Source organism: Syngnathus typhle, linkage group LG7, assembly GCF_033458585.1.
Source record: "Syngnathus typhle isolate RoL2023-S1 ecotype Sweden linkage group LG7, RoL_Styp_1.0, whole genome shotgun sequence".
Taxonomy (NCBI): Eukaryota; Metazoa; Chordata; class Actinopteri; order Syngnathiformes; family Syngnathidae; genus Syngnathus; species Syngnathus typhle.
Window position 1 is genome coordinate 12,088,236 of NC_083744.1, and position 17,590 is coordinate 12,105,825.

The window sequence follows — 17,590 nt, forward strand, 5'->3', positions numbered from 1 at the left end:
CAAACTAAAGCAACTTGATGTGGAGATTTATTCTTTCGAAGAAAAAAAGATGTGCAGTATAAAACAAAAAAGAAAAGAACATAATATGAATGAATTACGGCTGTGCAGCACTGCGGGGGGGGGGGGATTGTCGAAAGCCTCCTTTGAGCACGAGGAATAAAGTTTGGCAAGTACAATAACAAGTCTTTGTTCATTAGGTAAGCAGGGAGAAATGACACACGTAAACAAGAACAGAGTTGTCAGCCAAGCTTGCAAGGCCACGCCTTCGGTGGACTCTGCTCTCTTTTGATAATTATTAGCCGCCTGACCTGTGGAAAAGCTCAACCCAAAAAAGTCATGGTCGGAAATGGAAGAGAGGGATCGAGGGGGTTGTGTTGGTACTAACTGTTAATCTAGCTAACTGGTCATCTGAAGAAGTCTGTCAGCCAAATAGTCATCCTTCATTGGTTAAATATAGCCGCGGGCGTGCTCATCTCCGGAATGATTTGATTGGCTGCATGAGTGAGCTGTGAAATAACAGCTTGTTTTCAATGTTTGTGTGTGCGTGCATGCGTGCACGCGCGTGTGTGTGTCTTAAAACTCAATTTTTTTGTATGTGCTTGCATCTTTCGAATTTCTTTCAAATGTAGTTCTATTTTATAAAAATAAAAAATAGTCTGATAATTACAAAATGATTTGGATTTTAGGCCAGGTTCACATTGCAGGAAAATGCGACCTAGATTTAGATTTATTTTCCAAAATGTGATCTGTGATTTTTTTTTTTCTTTGTCATCCTTGAGACGCACACACAGATTTCACTCAAAAATCCTAATTGAGCATTAAGACCTGCAGTCTGCTCGCAGCCTGATTTTATGGATCTGCGGCTGCGTACTTACTGACAAGTGCAGTCTAGTGGCTTGATGATGAAACGCTGACTCCACAAGTGAAAACACCATTTTTGGTTAATCCTTGCTGTTCTCATTATCTTTTTTTTTACCTGAATTACTCTGGCCACACCCCAAGTTTCCATGGTAATGAAAGCCGCACATCGACATTGGTCAATGGGATTGACAATTAGCGGGCTGAGGAGTGGCTCATTTATACATGAGGAAAAAGAAAAAAAAACATTTTCGAAACTTTGCCCTTGGGCCTTTTTTATAGTATGTTTCTGCTTGGCAGGGTTGGGTTTATGACTAAATGTTCATAATGGAGGCGGGTGTGGTGGGGTTTTAATGTTTTTAACTATCAGTCCAAATTGGCTTTGTAGCTGGATGTTTACCTGGACTGTGGTTTATTTTTCTCTCTACACACACTATAGTTTGAGTCCTCCCTATTTATTAATCTGATGAAACATGCTATGGTTATTCCCTTGCTGTCAATTTTTTTGTACATCGTTGTCTCCTGCTGTTTTTCAATGTGTGCAAAGCTTTTTTTAAAGTTGTGATAGTCTTTCAGCAGTTCTTTTTTCCCGATTTTGTAGCTCAATGAGACAAGTTTGGTCTTATTTTGTTGGTTTATTTTTGGGGTATGCACCAGAATTATACAAAAATAAGATTATATGTGTTCCTTCCTGCTTATGTTCCTATTTTTGTGCAACTGTTGGTGTAACCATGTGATTGTGGTCTTTTGGAGCTACTGCCTTGGACCATTTGCCTGATTTAACATCAGTCACGCTGTGAGACAATGTAGTCTTTATTATGATGATCAGCTAACAGAAGTGGCTATGTGGTTTGTGGCTGGATGAGCTTTTGTATGTATGTATGCTTGTTAATTTCATTGCATCAATTGTTAAATATAACATATGCAAAGAGAATGTGTGTACTTGTGAACACTTAATGATATTAATAAATACCTAACGCTCATGTAAATATAAAGGTGCAGATAATGTTAATGTATTGATTTAAACAAACTGAAATAAAATTGAAAAATAACATTGCGTAAGGCTCTTGAGTAAAACTTTACATAAGTCATTTGAAGTGAGAGGAGAGAAGCTGAAGATAATGCAGTGATGTAGTCCAGGACTGTCTTGAAATCTTAATTCTCTATTGCCTAGAATTGCACTGTGTTACACCATGTCCGTGTTTTCGGTTCTCATTTTAGTCATTTTCATAAAACCATGGAAAACATTCGGCTTTTCTTCGCTGGGATTTTATACAAGGAAATATTGATTGTAATTTATACAAATGAATTGACTGAATTAAATTTGAACTCACTTCATAAAGCTTTATATTAGTAGTTATCCATTGATCTGTCCATCCACTTTATATACTGAGCTCAGAGGGAGCTGGAGTCAAACTCTCATTTATGGTGAAAACCAGACACCCCGCGCTGATTAGTCAATCGCAAGGTGTTTCTGAATAAGGCATCGACTGAGGATTGACCCCATGACACCTCTCTGGCTATTCTAATGTGACCCGTGTGCTTGCAGCTGTCCAATGTATCTCATGTATCTGTGAGCTTGTTTTTATTTGACAACCTAAACCAAAGGTGATTTTTTTTTTTATATATATTAATTTCTGCATGAGTTATGGATTGAACTGCTGAAAAATGTGCATTGATGATCATTTGATACTCATCATTTGATAATCAATCGTTTTTATCCCTGCGTTTTGCTCTTCATAGTGTGATTTATGATTAAGCTCTCATTGGTTCTCATTATCAACTTTTATTATACATGTTTAAAGTAAGTAACTGACTTTTACACAGGGGAGGGCAGATGAACTGAATAATTAAAGTTTGACCTTGGATCTGGGACAACCGGGATAACCGGGACTGGCATAATCTCTGCTTCTCAATATTGATTTTCCTTATTTATTTTACAGTGACCCGCTTTGTTCATAATAAAACAGATTTGTTAGTGCGACTTGCGCATCTGGTTGTGGGGCTTCACATTGGACCTAGCTTCCCGTGATCATGCACAGCTAAGATAGATATACGTAAATGACAATATCAAAGACTGTTGAGAAAGCAAAGTTGATCTGTTTTTAAAGATTATTTTTAAATGATTTTTTGTGACAACCCCTCCAACTAAATACTTTTGTAAAAAGAAAAAAGTAAGTTTGAACGTTTGCGAGTGTTTGCAATGGTTATGAATGATGATTTTTTTCATGGTCCACTCAAATGGTCACAAATTACACCTGACAGATATTCCAAATTTGGTTGCAACAAGAAATACTGTTTGTGAACATTAAAACCATTTGGCGCAGTAAACCCGATGAGCTACACTACCATTCAAAAGTTTGGGGTCACCCAGAGAATTTAGTGTTTTCCATGAAAACTAACACAATTGCACTTGTGTTTTCTAATCATTATAGCAAACAATGGACCATTAGATGGTTACTGGAAATGGGTCTTTATACACCCATGTAGATATTGCATTAAAAACCAGACGTTTGCAGCTAGAATAGTGATTTACCACATTGACGATATATAGAGTATATATATTAGGTTAACATTAGGTTAATGTTATCCTTGTTGACAAAAATAGCAATCCGATTTAAAAAAAAAAAAAGGACATTTCTAGGTGACCCCGAAATTTTGAACAGTGGTGCATGAACAAAATGCATGTAACATACCAGATATTTTCTTTGTTCTATGCTTTCCACTTCAAAGTGCATTAAGTGAACCTCTCAAAACTGTACACTTTGAATGCAGTTTAGAAGATATGGTATGGTGCTGCCTACCTAAGGTGTAAAGCTTTTCTTTTAAAAGCTGAACTTATACTTAATTAATCAGGCTTTTGCTGAAAGGTTGGAACACATCACAGCTCAAACTTACGTCATTCTCTACCCATAATAAATAGGTTTTTGCTCTTTAAAAGAATACTTACAAAATATATTGCAGTCAGAGTACAGAGGTTTGAAAGTACAGTATGTGCCGTTAGGATGTTGCTACTTGACCTTAATGTGCGATGCCAGATTACAAAGTGACTGAGGCATGCATTTTGAGTAACGCGTCTGGTAGTGTGTTGGAGTCTATTAAGGTCGAGGCCGTCCTAATGACACTTATTCTTAGATTCTTTTGTAATAATTTTGTTCTACAGTCATCTATCTTATGCCCATTAATGTTAATTCTCCCCCATAAACACAGACACACTTGGAAGGTGTCTGTAACACTGTCCAGAAGTGTTGACAGGAGCTGGTCAGCATGCACCTTGTCACAAAGGGCTCTGTTGACAAAGACTGCAAATGGAGTAGATGTGCAACAGAGTGATAAAGAGACAACCTCTAAGAGTTGTGTGTCCTTGGATTTGGACAATGGTGGAGATAAAGACCTTATTGCACAGTGTGGTGTGCAGGATTTGTGTCTTTGAAAGTGCATCTTCACATGACTATGTGTGATAAAACAAATGATGGCATTTTTCCAAGTTCCAGAACGATCAGATCCAGCTTCGCTTGGCCTGGCCTGCCCTGCTTTGCTTTTCCATTACAACAGGCACCACACATTGTGTAGGTTTTTCCAAGTCCATGGGCTCTATTTTCGTGCCGGGCACAAGACTAGCGCAAAGCGCAGCTAAACGCCGGTGATTGCCTCCCAACAGGCTTACCTGTATGTCAATCAAGCGATGGGATGGATTCTAGCCTATAGAAAGAATGTCATGTGATCGACCAGCTTACTTCGGTGACGCCCCTGACCACGGTTGGCGTAATGCTGAAAGTGATGAGACCTTGTAATTTACTAGTTGTACTAATACGTACTAAAACATTTTGGCAGAGCGCTGAGTACAGTTATTATGAATCAACAAATTCATCAATTGATCCACAATAAGGTACTCTGCATTATAAGGCGCACTGTGGTATTGTTTGAGTAAATTTTAAGTTTTTAAGTGTGCCCTATAGTGCGGAAAATACGGTAATTAAAATATCATGTAATAATTTTGTTGAAACTTAACTAAACTTTATTGCATGTTAAATCATCATCTCTCTCTCTGTCTCTCTCTCTTGCGCTCTCTCTATCTCACCAAAATTTACCACATATTAACCCACAGACCAAAGGATTACTTGCGTAAAGTTGACAGACACCCTTCGACTATCATGGTGTAATATCATGGTTAAATTGCCCATATGTCAGCATGTCTGTCCATCTGTCTGGCTCGGTGTGAAATTAAACTATGTTTTCGGGTCACAGATTAGCCAAGGCAAAGAGAAAATGTGCACACACACACACACACACACCCATTGACACTCGCACATGCAGCTCTTTGCTGACAGAAGGGCTTGGAGGGTGGGCAATGAGAAAAGGTCCTCATGCATGAAAACACACATCAGCAGGCCAGATTCTCACGCACACACACTTGCAGAAGCACACACAACATAAGCCATTGCTTGCTTCCTAGAAATGGTCTGTATTTTCTATTCTGCTGGAATTGAGGGTTAGGGTTAGAACCTTAACATTAAAACCTTGTTTTGTGATGTGAAGTTACGATGCAAATGTTTGTCAATATCTAGAGAAAAATGTATATTCTTTGGCTCCAGCACGCCCACGACCCTTGTGAGGATAGAGTAGCTCAAAAAATGGATGGAGGGATGGATGGATGGATGGATGGATGGATGGATGGATGGATGGATGGATGGATGGATGGATGGATGGATGGATGGATGGACGGAGCGATGAACGGATACGTCATTTCTATCTTGTAGCTATCATTGTAACTGTCATTAACAGTACAGAAAAAGCTAAATATGTATATTTGATTGATTTACAGTGTCCCTAAGTTTTGTTACAGATACTTTATGATATGATCAAGTGAATGTTTTTTCAAAAAGCAAATACTATTGTGTATATGCGTATCAATTCGCTTCGAAAGACAGCTGCTGCCCATCTCAACTGGTTACCCTGCAAACATTGCTCTGAATCTTAAATTCACCACAATTGTTTATTTTTATGTTTTTCTTTTCAAATAGACTTTCTGATTGGTCTTATCTTGTTTGTCTCCTTGCAACTGTTTGTCTGCCTGGAAAACAATCTTTTCACTGTATGTCCTTGTCTTCCTGGAAGGGAACGACTGCATGACATTTAAAACAATAGATCAGGCTGCTGCAACTGTGGCTAAATGCCATCTTCCTCCAAGCTGTTTTTAAATTGTATTTTATCTACTCGTGTTGTTCTGCATTACGATGATGATGATGATGATTAGTCATGCCCCTGACTACTTACCAGTACACACCAACCATTTTCAACCTATCAAATATATTACATTGCATTAACATCTGTATGTTCCCACTGACAATTTTATTTGTTTGTGTTTAGGATCATCCACGAGGACGGTTTCTCTGGTGATGATGTAAAGCAATACAAGCCTGTTGTTTACAGCAACACCATCCAATCTCTAGCTGCCATTGTTCGCGCCATGGATACACTGGGCCTTGATTATGGAGATAAAGAGAGGAAGGTGAGTCCTGGTGCATGTTCTTGATATGCACCATTTATCAATATACAATTTGCTGTCTAAAATGGTCTGACTTTGTCACACATAATTGAGTGGGGAATTTAAATCTAATGTTGTAGCAAGCTAAATGGAGAAATTGATCAGCCTTCATTATCATAGCAAGTGCTGAAGAGCATTATTGGCAGAGAGTTCTTTCCTCGGGTTAAGTTCATCACCAGAAATAGAACACATCACAGTCAACACCAAATGAAAATGGTAGCTTGCTGACAAAAACCTGTAGTGTGTTACAAATCAGGAACCAGCATGGTTAGGCTTCTTCTTCGGACAACTAATACTTGATGAACTTTGACGATGCATCTGATAATCGAATCATTCACCAAATAAGGCAGCCTCCCCATACTGGTGTGGGCTTTCTCTGTGTACTCTGGCTTTCTTCCAACGTGTGCTTCTTCTGTTGTTATTTGACAACTCTAAATTAAGTGTGAAAGGTTGTTTGTCCATATGTGCCTTGCAATTGACGTATGACCTTTCAAGGGTCTACCCTAACGAGGATGAGAAGCATAGAAAAAGGACGGAGGAATAGTTTGACTAGTTTCGAACTGTGGAAGGTTGATCTGACTAGTCCCAGATACTTTGAGATGTGGTATGAGTTGTCGAGGTTGCACAGAACTGCCAATGTAGCAGACAACTAAGGTTAACCTTCACGTCAGGATGTTTTCTGTTTCACGTGCCGTATCATATGGATGTTGGGTGTTTTATGCTCACAATTTTTATAAATCTGGGCTGTTCCATTCCGAAGACATGTCGAGTTTGTTATGAGGACATATTGTACTGCGAAATGAATGCCCGCTTACCACTAGGAAGACAAATGCGCTGCAAAGTCACTTTTGATTTGCTTTTTATTGAATTAGATTCAATCATCTCCTCACTTGCGGCAGTGTAGCAGATGGGAAGGTACATTTCCAGTGCCGTCACCGCTTACCACCGACTCACAGCTACTGCATGATTCAAGGACTCTTTATCTGTTACTCACATTTGCAATGTGACCGATAAACGAGGCTGAACCCTTCTGCCTCCCTAACCAACTCGTCTTTGTTTATCAGCTGGAGAAAGCGAGGTATTTGTTTTATCATACTACCCTTTACAGACATTTTTTAAGCTGAAGAAGCAAATTCAGTTATTTTACTCGTGTGCTTGCTGCATATGGTCAATTAAAAATTGCAGCAGTAAATGCACATTTGTTGCCAGAGTGACCAACGTAATAAATGTAAAAAATTTGACTCAAAACATCAGAAATGCTCAAACATACTGCTCAGATAAACAAATAAAATAAAATGATTAAACTCATTACAGGGTTGTATCACATGATTGAAATTTGGGCAAATCTTAAAACTTTCAGATGATCAACATTAGGTGAAAAGGACTTACTATATAAATGTTTAGAATTTTTAACGTCAAAACGACAGGAAAATCCTGAGGGAAAACTGTATTGCAGGATTTTACATGACACAGTGTCATTTTTTCTGTTCATCTGCTGGAGTGAAAAAGATAAAGGTAAAAAAAAAAAAAAATACATCCAAATAAATGCTGGCTTTCTGCAAAAATGCTGGCCGTTTATTAAAGCTGCAATTTTTTGAACCAGGTAGCACAACACCTTTTTCTTGATACATGTACTAAAAAAGGAGACCACATATTTCCTAGCATTATGGTCTGCTCCTGTGAAGCCCCAGCCAAAAGTCCATCATCACAATTAAGTTAGTCCGACCTCTCAAACCGCTAAATCCTATATCACACAATTTCTGTATATAATACACTCTGTGAGGATTATAAGTGTCATCCACACAAACGCACCAGTTCCCTGACCAAGGGAGCAATGGATGAAGGTTAATTAGAGTTGTCTTGTCTATTAACACACAATACTGGATTACAAAAATGGACTGATTTTAAAGTGGCATAATGAAGGTATTTTTTTAAAAAAAGAAGATTTTGTGTGGAATTACGGTCTGTTGATATTCTGCAACACTTGTTGCCTATCAAGCACCCTTATTATTTGATAGTTTAGGCATTTTGGTATACATTTTCTCCAGTAATATTCATATTTATGCCACACATGTCCAGATAGGTTTTTCAACCCTGGTCCTATCTGTCCATGTAGTTTCTGTAACAAGATGTTTCTAATCACTTTTGCTTTTCCGTGTATAATTGATCAATCTCTACACAGATGATGGTTGAACACAATTAAGTCAATCCATCAAGAGATTTATTTTTAGCAGGATAGCAGTTTAACTAGAGATGTAATGTACACCTCCTTACATTCTTTCTATCTCACTGCCCGTCATTGAGTCATCGTCTCTAACCTTAACGAAAGGCACTGCCTGTTTCTAATTGCAATGAGGTCATTGCTACTGAGCGATAAAGACGAAAATAACAGCACACGTATTGATTTTGACATAATATCTACCTGTGTTTGTTTGTGTATGCATACTTTAGTGTAGTATTGCATTTCCTGGTAGAGGTCAAGGGTAGGACTGAGAGTATAATAGGTCATAATGTCAAATAGGACTGTTCTCTTGGGAAAGCTGGCACGCGCAAACAAATGTGGTAGTCCATCTACCAATCAAGTGCACCCACATTATTTTGCTTATTCTGGAAGGATCCCCACTAACCCGAATCCCGGCTCGCATAAGCGCACTCCTCTTCCGTACTTACATGTGCATTACACTCCAGCTGCCACCACGGCCCCCAACCTTGCTTCCCCTCCATCCTCCCCCTGCTCCGCTTTGCCTGCTGTGTTCGGTCTCCCTCCCTGCTCAGCCGATGGAGCGCTCTGCTGCTCCCAGTAAAATTAAATAAATAATAAAACGTGCATTGCCTATATGATCCGTTCGGTCCAATCGAGGGCGAGAGTTAGGACTGTTCCAAAGATCTTAGTAAAATGAAAAATGACGACGCCAACTTCTGATTGCTTCATTAATTGATTGTGTCTGGGCCCTCTTGTCTGGATTTGTAGATCATCCTCAATTATGGAGATACATTTTTAATTCAGCCTGTACTAACTCCCCAAATCTGGTCCCTGGCCTTGGCTAGTTGCTGTGGCAACCCGATGTTTTGCCTTGCTCGTAACACATTCCGCAAGCCTGTGTCCAAGGGCAGTGTGACACACACACGCACGCACACACACATGCCTCACATCTCACACCACCTAGAGTGTGTTGTCACTGCAATCTAAAGCTGCATTCATAGGTGTTCAAAAACAAAGATTGAAAGAGGAAAGGTTTATCTTAAACGTTTTGTTTGTGAGATCTTTGGACATTTTACAAACAGTGTTAATGATACTAGCATGCTTGATTGCTGTGTGTCTGGCAGGACTTTATTTTACTTACACATTTTTAGTGCTGTCGAGCGATTAAAATATTTAATCGTAATTAATAACATTTTTTTTATTGTTAAATATTTCATCGTTGTTAATCACATTTGTTTATTGTTAACTCATAGTTGATGGCACATTTTACTTACTGTAAAAAAGACCTTGATTCTTTTCTGTGCCATTATTTTAGCAAATTTTGATACCCTTAACATGAAAAAGATGATTGATTTACTTATGGGAGAGACATTTTTTATTGAATTGGATTCAATTTCTGAAAAGTCACACAGCAAATTTGGGCAATATTAAAAATACAACATGCATATCAAATGCAAACAAGGACTCAGCAGGGGTGGTTTTGTCCAAGGGACCACCATTTTAACCAAGAATCAACTCAGGGACCACTGCTTTTTCTAATTTGAGAGCGGGTACTTGTTCTCATGGGTTGACTTTGAATTGAGCTTTGAGTTGAAATTAGCTGGAAAATAAATCATTTTTAGTTCTAAAGATGTTACAATTATTTTCCATTTTCAATATCGTGGACCACCTGCAATACCGCCACGACAAAATGACAAAACCTGCTATAGTGCAACAAACCATCTTTAAAGTTCGGAACTTAGCAATATAGTAATGGTCTTGATTCACCATATTAACCCCGGTTCTGATTTCTCAAGAAAGAATGAACAGACCAGTCACCATGATGCTTTTATTTCTAAAAACCGATGAAATATCTGCTTAACAAGCCAAGATTAGTGTCACCGGTGTGGCGTGCTTGAAGTTTATTTCCGGTCTCGCAAGATCAGGTGAGGTGTTGTAGTACGTGAAAAGAGTACACATTTTATTAGGCAAAAATGAGCCTTAATCGCACGATTAAAAAAAATAGTGCCGTTAAAAGGGAGTTGTTATTAACTGACACCACTACACATTTTACACGTCCAAATCATTTTAAAAGCAAAACAATTATTTACAAGACATCCCTATTTCGTCATCCCATTTGAGACGAAATGCAAACGTAATCTTGACTCGACTGTAAAAGCTCGGGAAAGGACGCAGCTGCACGTCTGCATGCAAGCACGCAGAATGTGGCATCATAAAAACACTTAACAAGAAGAAGTAGAAAGGAAGTCCTAATTCAGAGATGCATGGAAGGTATAGGGAGTGCACCTACAGTAGAAATTGAAAAAAGCAAAAGAGCTGGGAAAGCTGGCCAGCAGGTGGGATTCCTCAGGGGCTAGTTTATGTGCACCTTCGTACGTCGCACTTGCACACTGAGCATATGAACAACGCCCCTGGGAGGACAATTTTCCCTCTGCTCATTAAAGATTGAAGCAACCTGCATGTGGAAAGTAGTAGTCTACACAACTAACAGGTTTACTTCGCTGTTTTTATTTAAAGATTTGAAAAGACATACCTAAATACACAGATGCACCAAGTTTATTCTCATTTATCAATTTCTAACAATTGCTCCATTTGGGGTCTATGTTAATTACTTGCAGTGTGTTTATGGACTTGAGGTAGACAAAATAATAAGGTCTGGGCAGCAGAGAGATACACGTTGCTACTTTTGAAGCAGCTAGTTCAGACTCAACTTCACCCAACTCATGATGTAAGCTCAAATAAATAGCAGGGTGGTGTCAGTAAGGGTATCCACATAAAAACTGGGCCACAAAATCTACAAAGTTGGAAACATGACTCGCTGTGGTGAGCCCCTGATGGGAAGTCAATGCAAGTTTAACTGTAAATGGTAAATCATCATGGGTACTAATTTATTTGACTTTTTTTGTTTTTTTCCCCGGAAGCAGCCGCAGATGTCATTTCATGTTTCGAAAGGAATGGGTTTGGGTGCAGTTATAAAGAACCCCCCCAATAGAACTGCATTTTATGGCGTCCATGGCAGATGAACAATCTTAAATCGACTCCCTGCCTTTTTGCTCTCTCACCTCTTGCTATTTTCAGCTTCCTCTCTATCGCTTCCCCTTCCCTCCACACTGATCAAAGCATAAAACGCTTCATCACTTACTTCCTCATCTCTTTGTTACGTTATTCATCATGGCTTCACAGTTTGTACTTTCCTATTTCTACACAGACTTTGGTTTTTCTGTTATTCTATTCTATTCGATAAATATAGTAAACCAAAGAAATTCAGCTTCATGAATCTGAGTGAGACTGAACTGTATCCTAGCAACAGAAAGAACTGTGACCTGAGATTTACTGATTTTGCTTGGTGTGTGTTAGAGTTTACATAGTTCAGGGTTAAAGAGTTCTGTTTTTACTCACATCACATGCTACATGACAAGTAATAATTAGTGAGGGGGTTTTTGGTTTGGCCTTGTACAAAAACAGACTACAATACACAAAACTATCAAATACAGTTCACCATTCTACTCTAGGCTGTTTCCGAAACACTGAATTGGTTTGATTGCTTTTTTCACAGCCATCTTTTGGTTGTATTCTTAACTGTGGACGCTGGATGTGTTTATTCTTTGTGCCTTCTTGTTTGTGGATGTGTGTTTGTGTGTTTCTGCCCAGCATTGAGATCAACTGGCAACAGAAGAAACTGGGAGAAGTTCCAGTATCCAGTGACCTAGATAGGATAAATTGTTCAGAGAATAGGATGAATGCCTGACGATATGAATTTCCTTGAATACCTATCCATGACATTTAGACTCTGGTTAAGGGTTGTATGCCTGCAACGTGACGGCACAATACTCATTGGTTTGTCCCGTTTCCGCTCGAGAAAAAGGGAAAACCGTAACAATCTCGGTTCAGGCCTTTCTCGTTTGCTTATTTTCTACCTGCGGAAATGCCATTAGTAAGTTTTGTTTCACCTCGGAAACTTAGAATCAATTGCGATTGCACTTTGATTGATTGCCTGCCAGGTAATGTCTATGTTTTGTCACTGCTGTAACTTTCTGCAGTCGAATCAGAATAGAAAATGATTTAATTGATGACTGCACTCACTCAGTGCAAGGCACTATCACAGGTTCTCTGGCTTTGGTCAAGTCTTTTGTTCAGAATGAAATCCCACAATAATTACTAGGTACATACAAAGCCCTGGAATTTATAAAAGCTCTCTGAGCCATTGAAAGCAAAAAGAAAAAAGTGTAGAACGTCACTCATCCCATGACTTTGCTCGTGGCACTAAAAAATATTACGCGTTTGTGTGATCTGTTAAAGATTATAATTAGAAACCTTTCCTATATGTACGTACATGATGATAACTGAATTGAGTGACAGTTTGGTGTTGATTCTATTTAGTAACATATCATGTTAGTTAATGTAAAATGGATTTGAGGGATTGTTTTTTTTTAACAGGGTGACAGCTGCGTGTGTGTGCATGCATGCGGGCGTACGTGAGCAGGAGTGAGCCTGTTCATCATGTCACTGTGCATAACATCAGAAAAGCTTTCAGCCTTTTGGGGAACAAACAATCTGAACCCATGCATAACTCACGCTGCACACCCATAAACCCACTGAAACTTCCTCACACATGCACAAAGACACACACGCATGGCGCACACGCCCCCACACACACACAAATAGTCTCGTTTACTTCCCTCACTGTGTTTACCAGACTGGCGCTGCCAGCGTCATATGACTGGCACGTGGACCTGCCAAGCCTCTGTGCTAAGAACAAGACCATGAGGCCCTGCTCGTGTCGCCCCGATGCCCGTGTACATCACTGCTGGTGTGCCAAACACTTCTTTCTTACAAAAACTCAAGATTCACAGACTTGTTGCATGATAAGAAATGTACGAGTAAAATTTTCCAAATTCTCAGTAAATTTCCAATCAGATGAGTAAAAACTGGTCTATTATTTAAAAACAAAGATATTAAAAGTGAAGACAATTTGCAATTCTAGTAATGACACACAAATTTGATGCACAATTTGTCTTCGCAGGCCACATGAAATGATGTGGCGGGCCGTATCTGGCCCCCGGGCCTTGATTTTGACACCTGTGGTGTAGGGGTACACTCGACTGACTTGTATGTGGGCACCGTGGAATCGCTTTCTGCTCAGTGGCGGTGTGCATGTGGCTGTGACCGCTTGTTTGTCTTTATGTGTGCCCTGCGACTGACTGGCGACCAATTCAGGGTGTAGTCTGCTTTTCGTCCAATGTCTGCTGGGACAGGCTCCAGCATCCCCTCCGACCCTGAACAGGATAGGCCGTGTTGAAAATGGATGGCATAATCTAAAACCCTTCAAAACTTGCAATGGTTGTATACCGTATTCTGCAGTCTTGCCATAGTTTTCTCCATAGACCTAACAGTAGCTACTGTATACTAAGGCTGAGGTTTGTTCATTTCCCGACAGTAAACGCCTTAACCACACGCTCTGTCATAGCTCCCGACCTACCCGTCACAACTGCAAACGAACTTGACGGTAAATACGAAGACGGAGAGTGGCTTTGTTGTTGCACTCACCAAGCATTAACCCAGTTGCACCACCATTACACGCACACGGTCTTTAAGTCTCAACCTCAATGCCAGGGAACAGTACACAGTGAACTCCAATCATGACAGTACAACAGACAACGGACTAAAAAGATCAAGTGAAAATGGAGTCACCTGTACATGTGAGAAAAGGAAAGTGAGCCTTTTGGATTGCGTCAGTGAATAGCACTTTCAAAAAGATAGCGGCACCTTATCACAAAAGTACACATCTTTAGTTGACATCTTTTTTGATACTGTTCCCCTTTCCATTTTTTCCAGTGTTCTATTTTTCCTTCCCGGTGACGTACACATTTCCCTGTGCGCACAGTCACATGCGGTCTTTAAATAACAAGATGGCAATGTATGAGTTTGCTCTGTATGTTTAGTGTTCCTGCAGTGGCCTCTCGATCTAAATTATAAAGGACATTTTAATCCATATTTGATGGCTACCTCTTACTTAGACAGCAGTCATTTGGGGGTTCATGTGTGTGAATGGTTGTCCCTGTCCCTGTCTTGCAACTTTTTTTCTTAAAAGGAACAGAAAGGCTCAATTACTTCAATTGCGACTGTGTATGTTGTGAACGGGTGCTTGTTTTCATTAGGACCTCTTTCCTTTGCAAATTACAAATGATTAGCTAGCAAGCCATAACTAAACTTAACAACGTAAATTAAATACATGAAAATTTATCTTATTTTCCTCCTATATTCATTTATGTAAAAAATACAACTAAACACCGTAGCCGTAGAGTACTTGTGTGGTGTTGCCCATGGGCACCAGGTAGCCCCTAAGGGCTCACACATGCAGCCGGTTCCTAAAATAGATCATCAGTGATGTGATTGTGATTTCTTAGGAATGTTGATCGTTGTGATCATTTGAAAATGTAAACAGTTGCAGAGATTTATAGAAATAGTGTGACATAATGGTATTATTTGTTGGTAATGTAGGTGCGTGCGTGTAGCCTATATGTATGGGTGTGTGTTTTTGTTTGTGGCGGTATTGTGGCATTTAAAAGCAAATCAATGCCCTTCTGATTACCGCTGCTAATTGAAGGTTAGCAGATAACCATCAGCATGACACTATTTCCTTCACTCTTTTCCCTCTTGCTGTCATTGTTGGATTTCTGCTGTATCTTAAGCAACAACATGACAATTGGGCATAGTGTATACTTTACATATGCTGTATCCTGTGATCAAAACTATAGGTGACCTATTATTTGGCAAATGTTTTATTTGAAATTAATAATCAGATTCCCAAATGCTCAATAACTGGCAGTTAGTAATAGTAGTCAGTGAATTTGGGGCAGTTGAAGTTTCCATATTGCAGTACAGGGGGGTCCTCCATTTACGACGTTTATCCGTTCCTACGCGGCGACGTAATACGTATTTCGGTGTAAGTCGGAACAGTAATAAAATGAAACAGTATAGTAATAAAAAAATGCTTACGTTTGGGAGCCATAATGAAAAGTAAAAAGTTCACAAAAAGGATAACACGTGAGAGAGAGAGACGACGAAACAGTCCAAAATGGCGTATACCATGTGAGTGGGTAACACCGTCTCCTCGAGCCATAGCCTCTCTTGTGGCGTATTCTCCAGCCGCGCGCACCAACTAGTGCCTGTGTGCATTATAAATCTTACGACGCAACCTGCTTAGGTTGAAAGAAAGCTATAAATATATGAGACGTCTGCCGTAAACAAGAAACAACATAACTAGACACCGTCGTAAATTGACATTTATGTATCACACACATTTATAAGTATTGAATTCAATTTTAAACACACAAGGATAATACATAACATTCATTGTGCAGGATTTGCATAATCAATCGGTGATTGTGATTGTACAGCCAGCTACGCATTATCTGCTGTTATCTTTTTGTGTATTTTAGGGGCTAAAGCGCAAATGTTTTAGTTACATTGAATCACCTGTCACAATACAGTACAATGTCAGCCTTTGTCAATGTGCACTTGTGTCCTGTTTTGTGTGAAAGGAAAAAATGAAACACTCTGTGCTTCAGCCTGCTGTTGCTACGGTAACAGGGACACCTGGGAAAAAGGATGCAAGGGGAGGGACACATGCTGGAGAGAAAATGAAGGGCAGATATTGGAAATATAAAAGAGATGGGTAAAGGAATATACAGCAACATGATGAGACAATAGTGCTCACTTTGGGTAAGGGTCTTTCGAATTTTGTATATCAATAATCGTTACCCTCTACTCTTGGCTGTCCCTCTGCTTCATTTGTCTTCAATTATTCACTTCATAAAAAGCTACAATCTCTCTGCATGTTCATAAATAATTTAGGCTCAAATGGGGTGTTCCCTGTGTGCGAGCAGGTCGGTTTCGATAGAAGCCCGTTTGGAGAAAATACATCCATCTCCCTGTCCTGTTCTTCTTCCTTTTGTACTGCCTTTTACATTAATGAGCTCACTTGACCTATGTTTGTCCTTTAGATTTGTCCAGCGTAGCGTTATTCAGTTTTTTATGGACAGTATTTTCTGCACTATAAGGCGCACTGGATTTTCAGGCGCAACTTCATTGAAGGTTTTATTTTAGAAACCGCTGACCACGGTTGCCATAATCCTGAAAGCAATGCGACCTTGTGATTTACTAGTCGTACTGAAACATTTTGCTGTGTACAACAGGTATGACTCAACAAATTCACCCAATAATCCATATAGAAGGTGCCCCTAAGGCGCACTGTGTTTTTTTGAGTAAATTAAAGGTTTTTATGTGCGCCTTATAGTGCGGAAAATACGGTATATCATTCTAAAGAGTTCAATGCTCTTTGTACTGTCTGTCCTCTTGCCGTATCTGTTTGTTCTGAATCAGTGGTGTCTTTATGTGAGATTGTTTACGGAACCCACCGCAAAAGGCTAAATTCTAAGAAAACAGTACAATATTCACTCCTGTTGTTTTTCTCTCTCTCCTCACTTTTGACTAAATCAAACAAGGTCGTTCGGTGCCCCAAACGAAACGGGTCAAAATGACACACACGCACGCACGCACGCACACACACACACACACACACACACAGTTTGTTTTTAAACTAAACTGTTTTCTGCTCTTTCATCCACCAATGCTTTTGGCTTTTGGCTCTTTGTAGAACAACCATTTTGTTTGTCTCCTTTTGATGACCTTAGGGTCGGAAGAGCACGATCTGAGCATCCACAGTGCAGCGGATTGGATTTGAGCAAGGGTTTAATTACATTAAAATCATATACATGACACATAGGTCAAAAATATATTACTTGACCTGCAGAATAAAAATAAACTTTGGCAAAGTACAGAAAATTTAGTAAATGAGTAAATTTTTGGGAGGGTTTTGTATGTGTGTGTGTTCCTCCTGATATGGCACTGACATAACACGGGCCCCTACATGTCTAGACCTTTAAAGGAAAGCTTGTTGGAGTCTATTTTTTCCCATC

At 39.4% G+C, this 17,590-nt stretch overlaps 1 protein-coding gene across 1 annotated transcript in view; it reads left to right on the forward strand.

Moving 5' to 3' along the window:
- LOC133157053 (guanine nucleotide-binding protein G(o) subunit alpha-like) overlaps positions 1–17,590 on the forward strand; it is a 45,643-nt gene that overhangs the window by 4,379 nt on the left and 23,674 nt on the right. Inside the window, 1 exon segment of the mRNA XM_061283294.1 lies at positions 6,229–6,370. Coding sequence (XP_061139278.1) covers positions 6,229–6,370 — 142 coding nt within the window.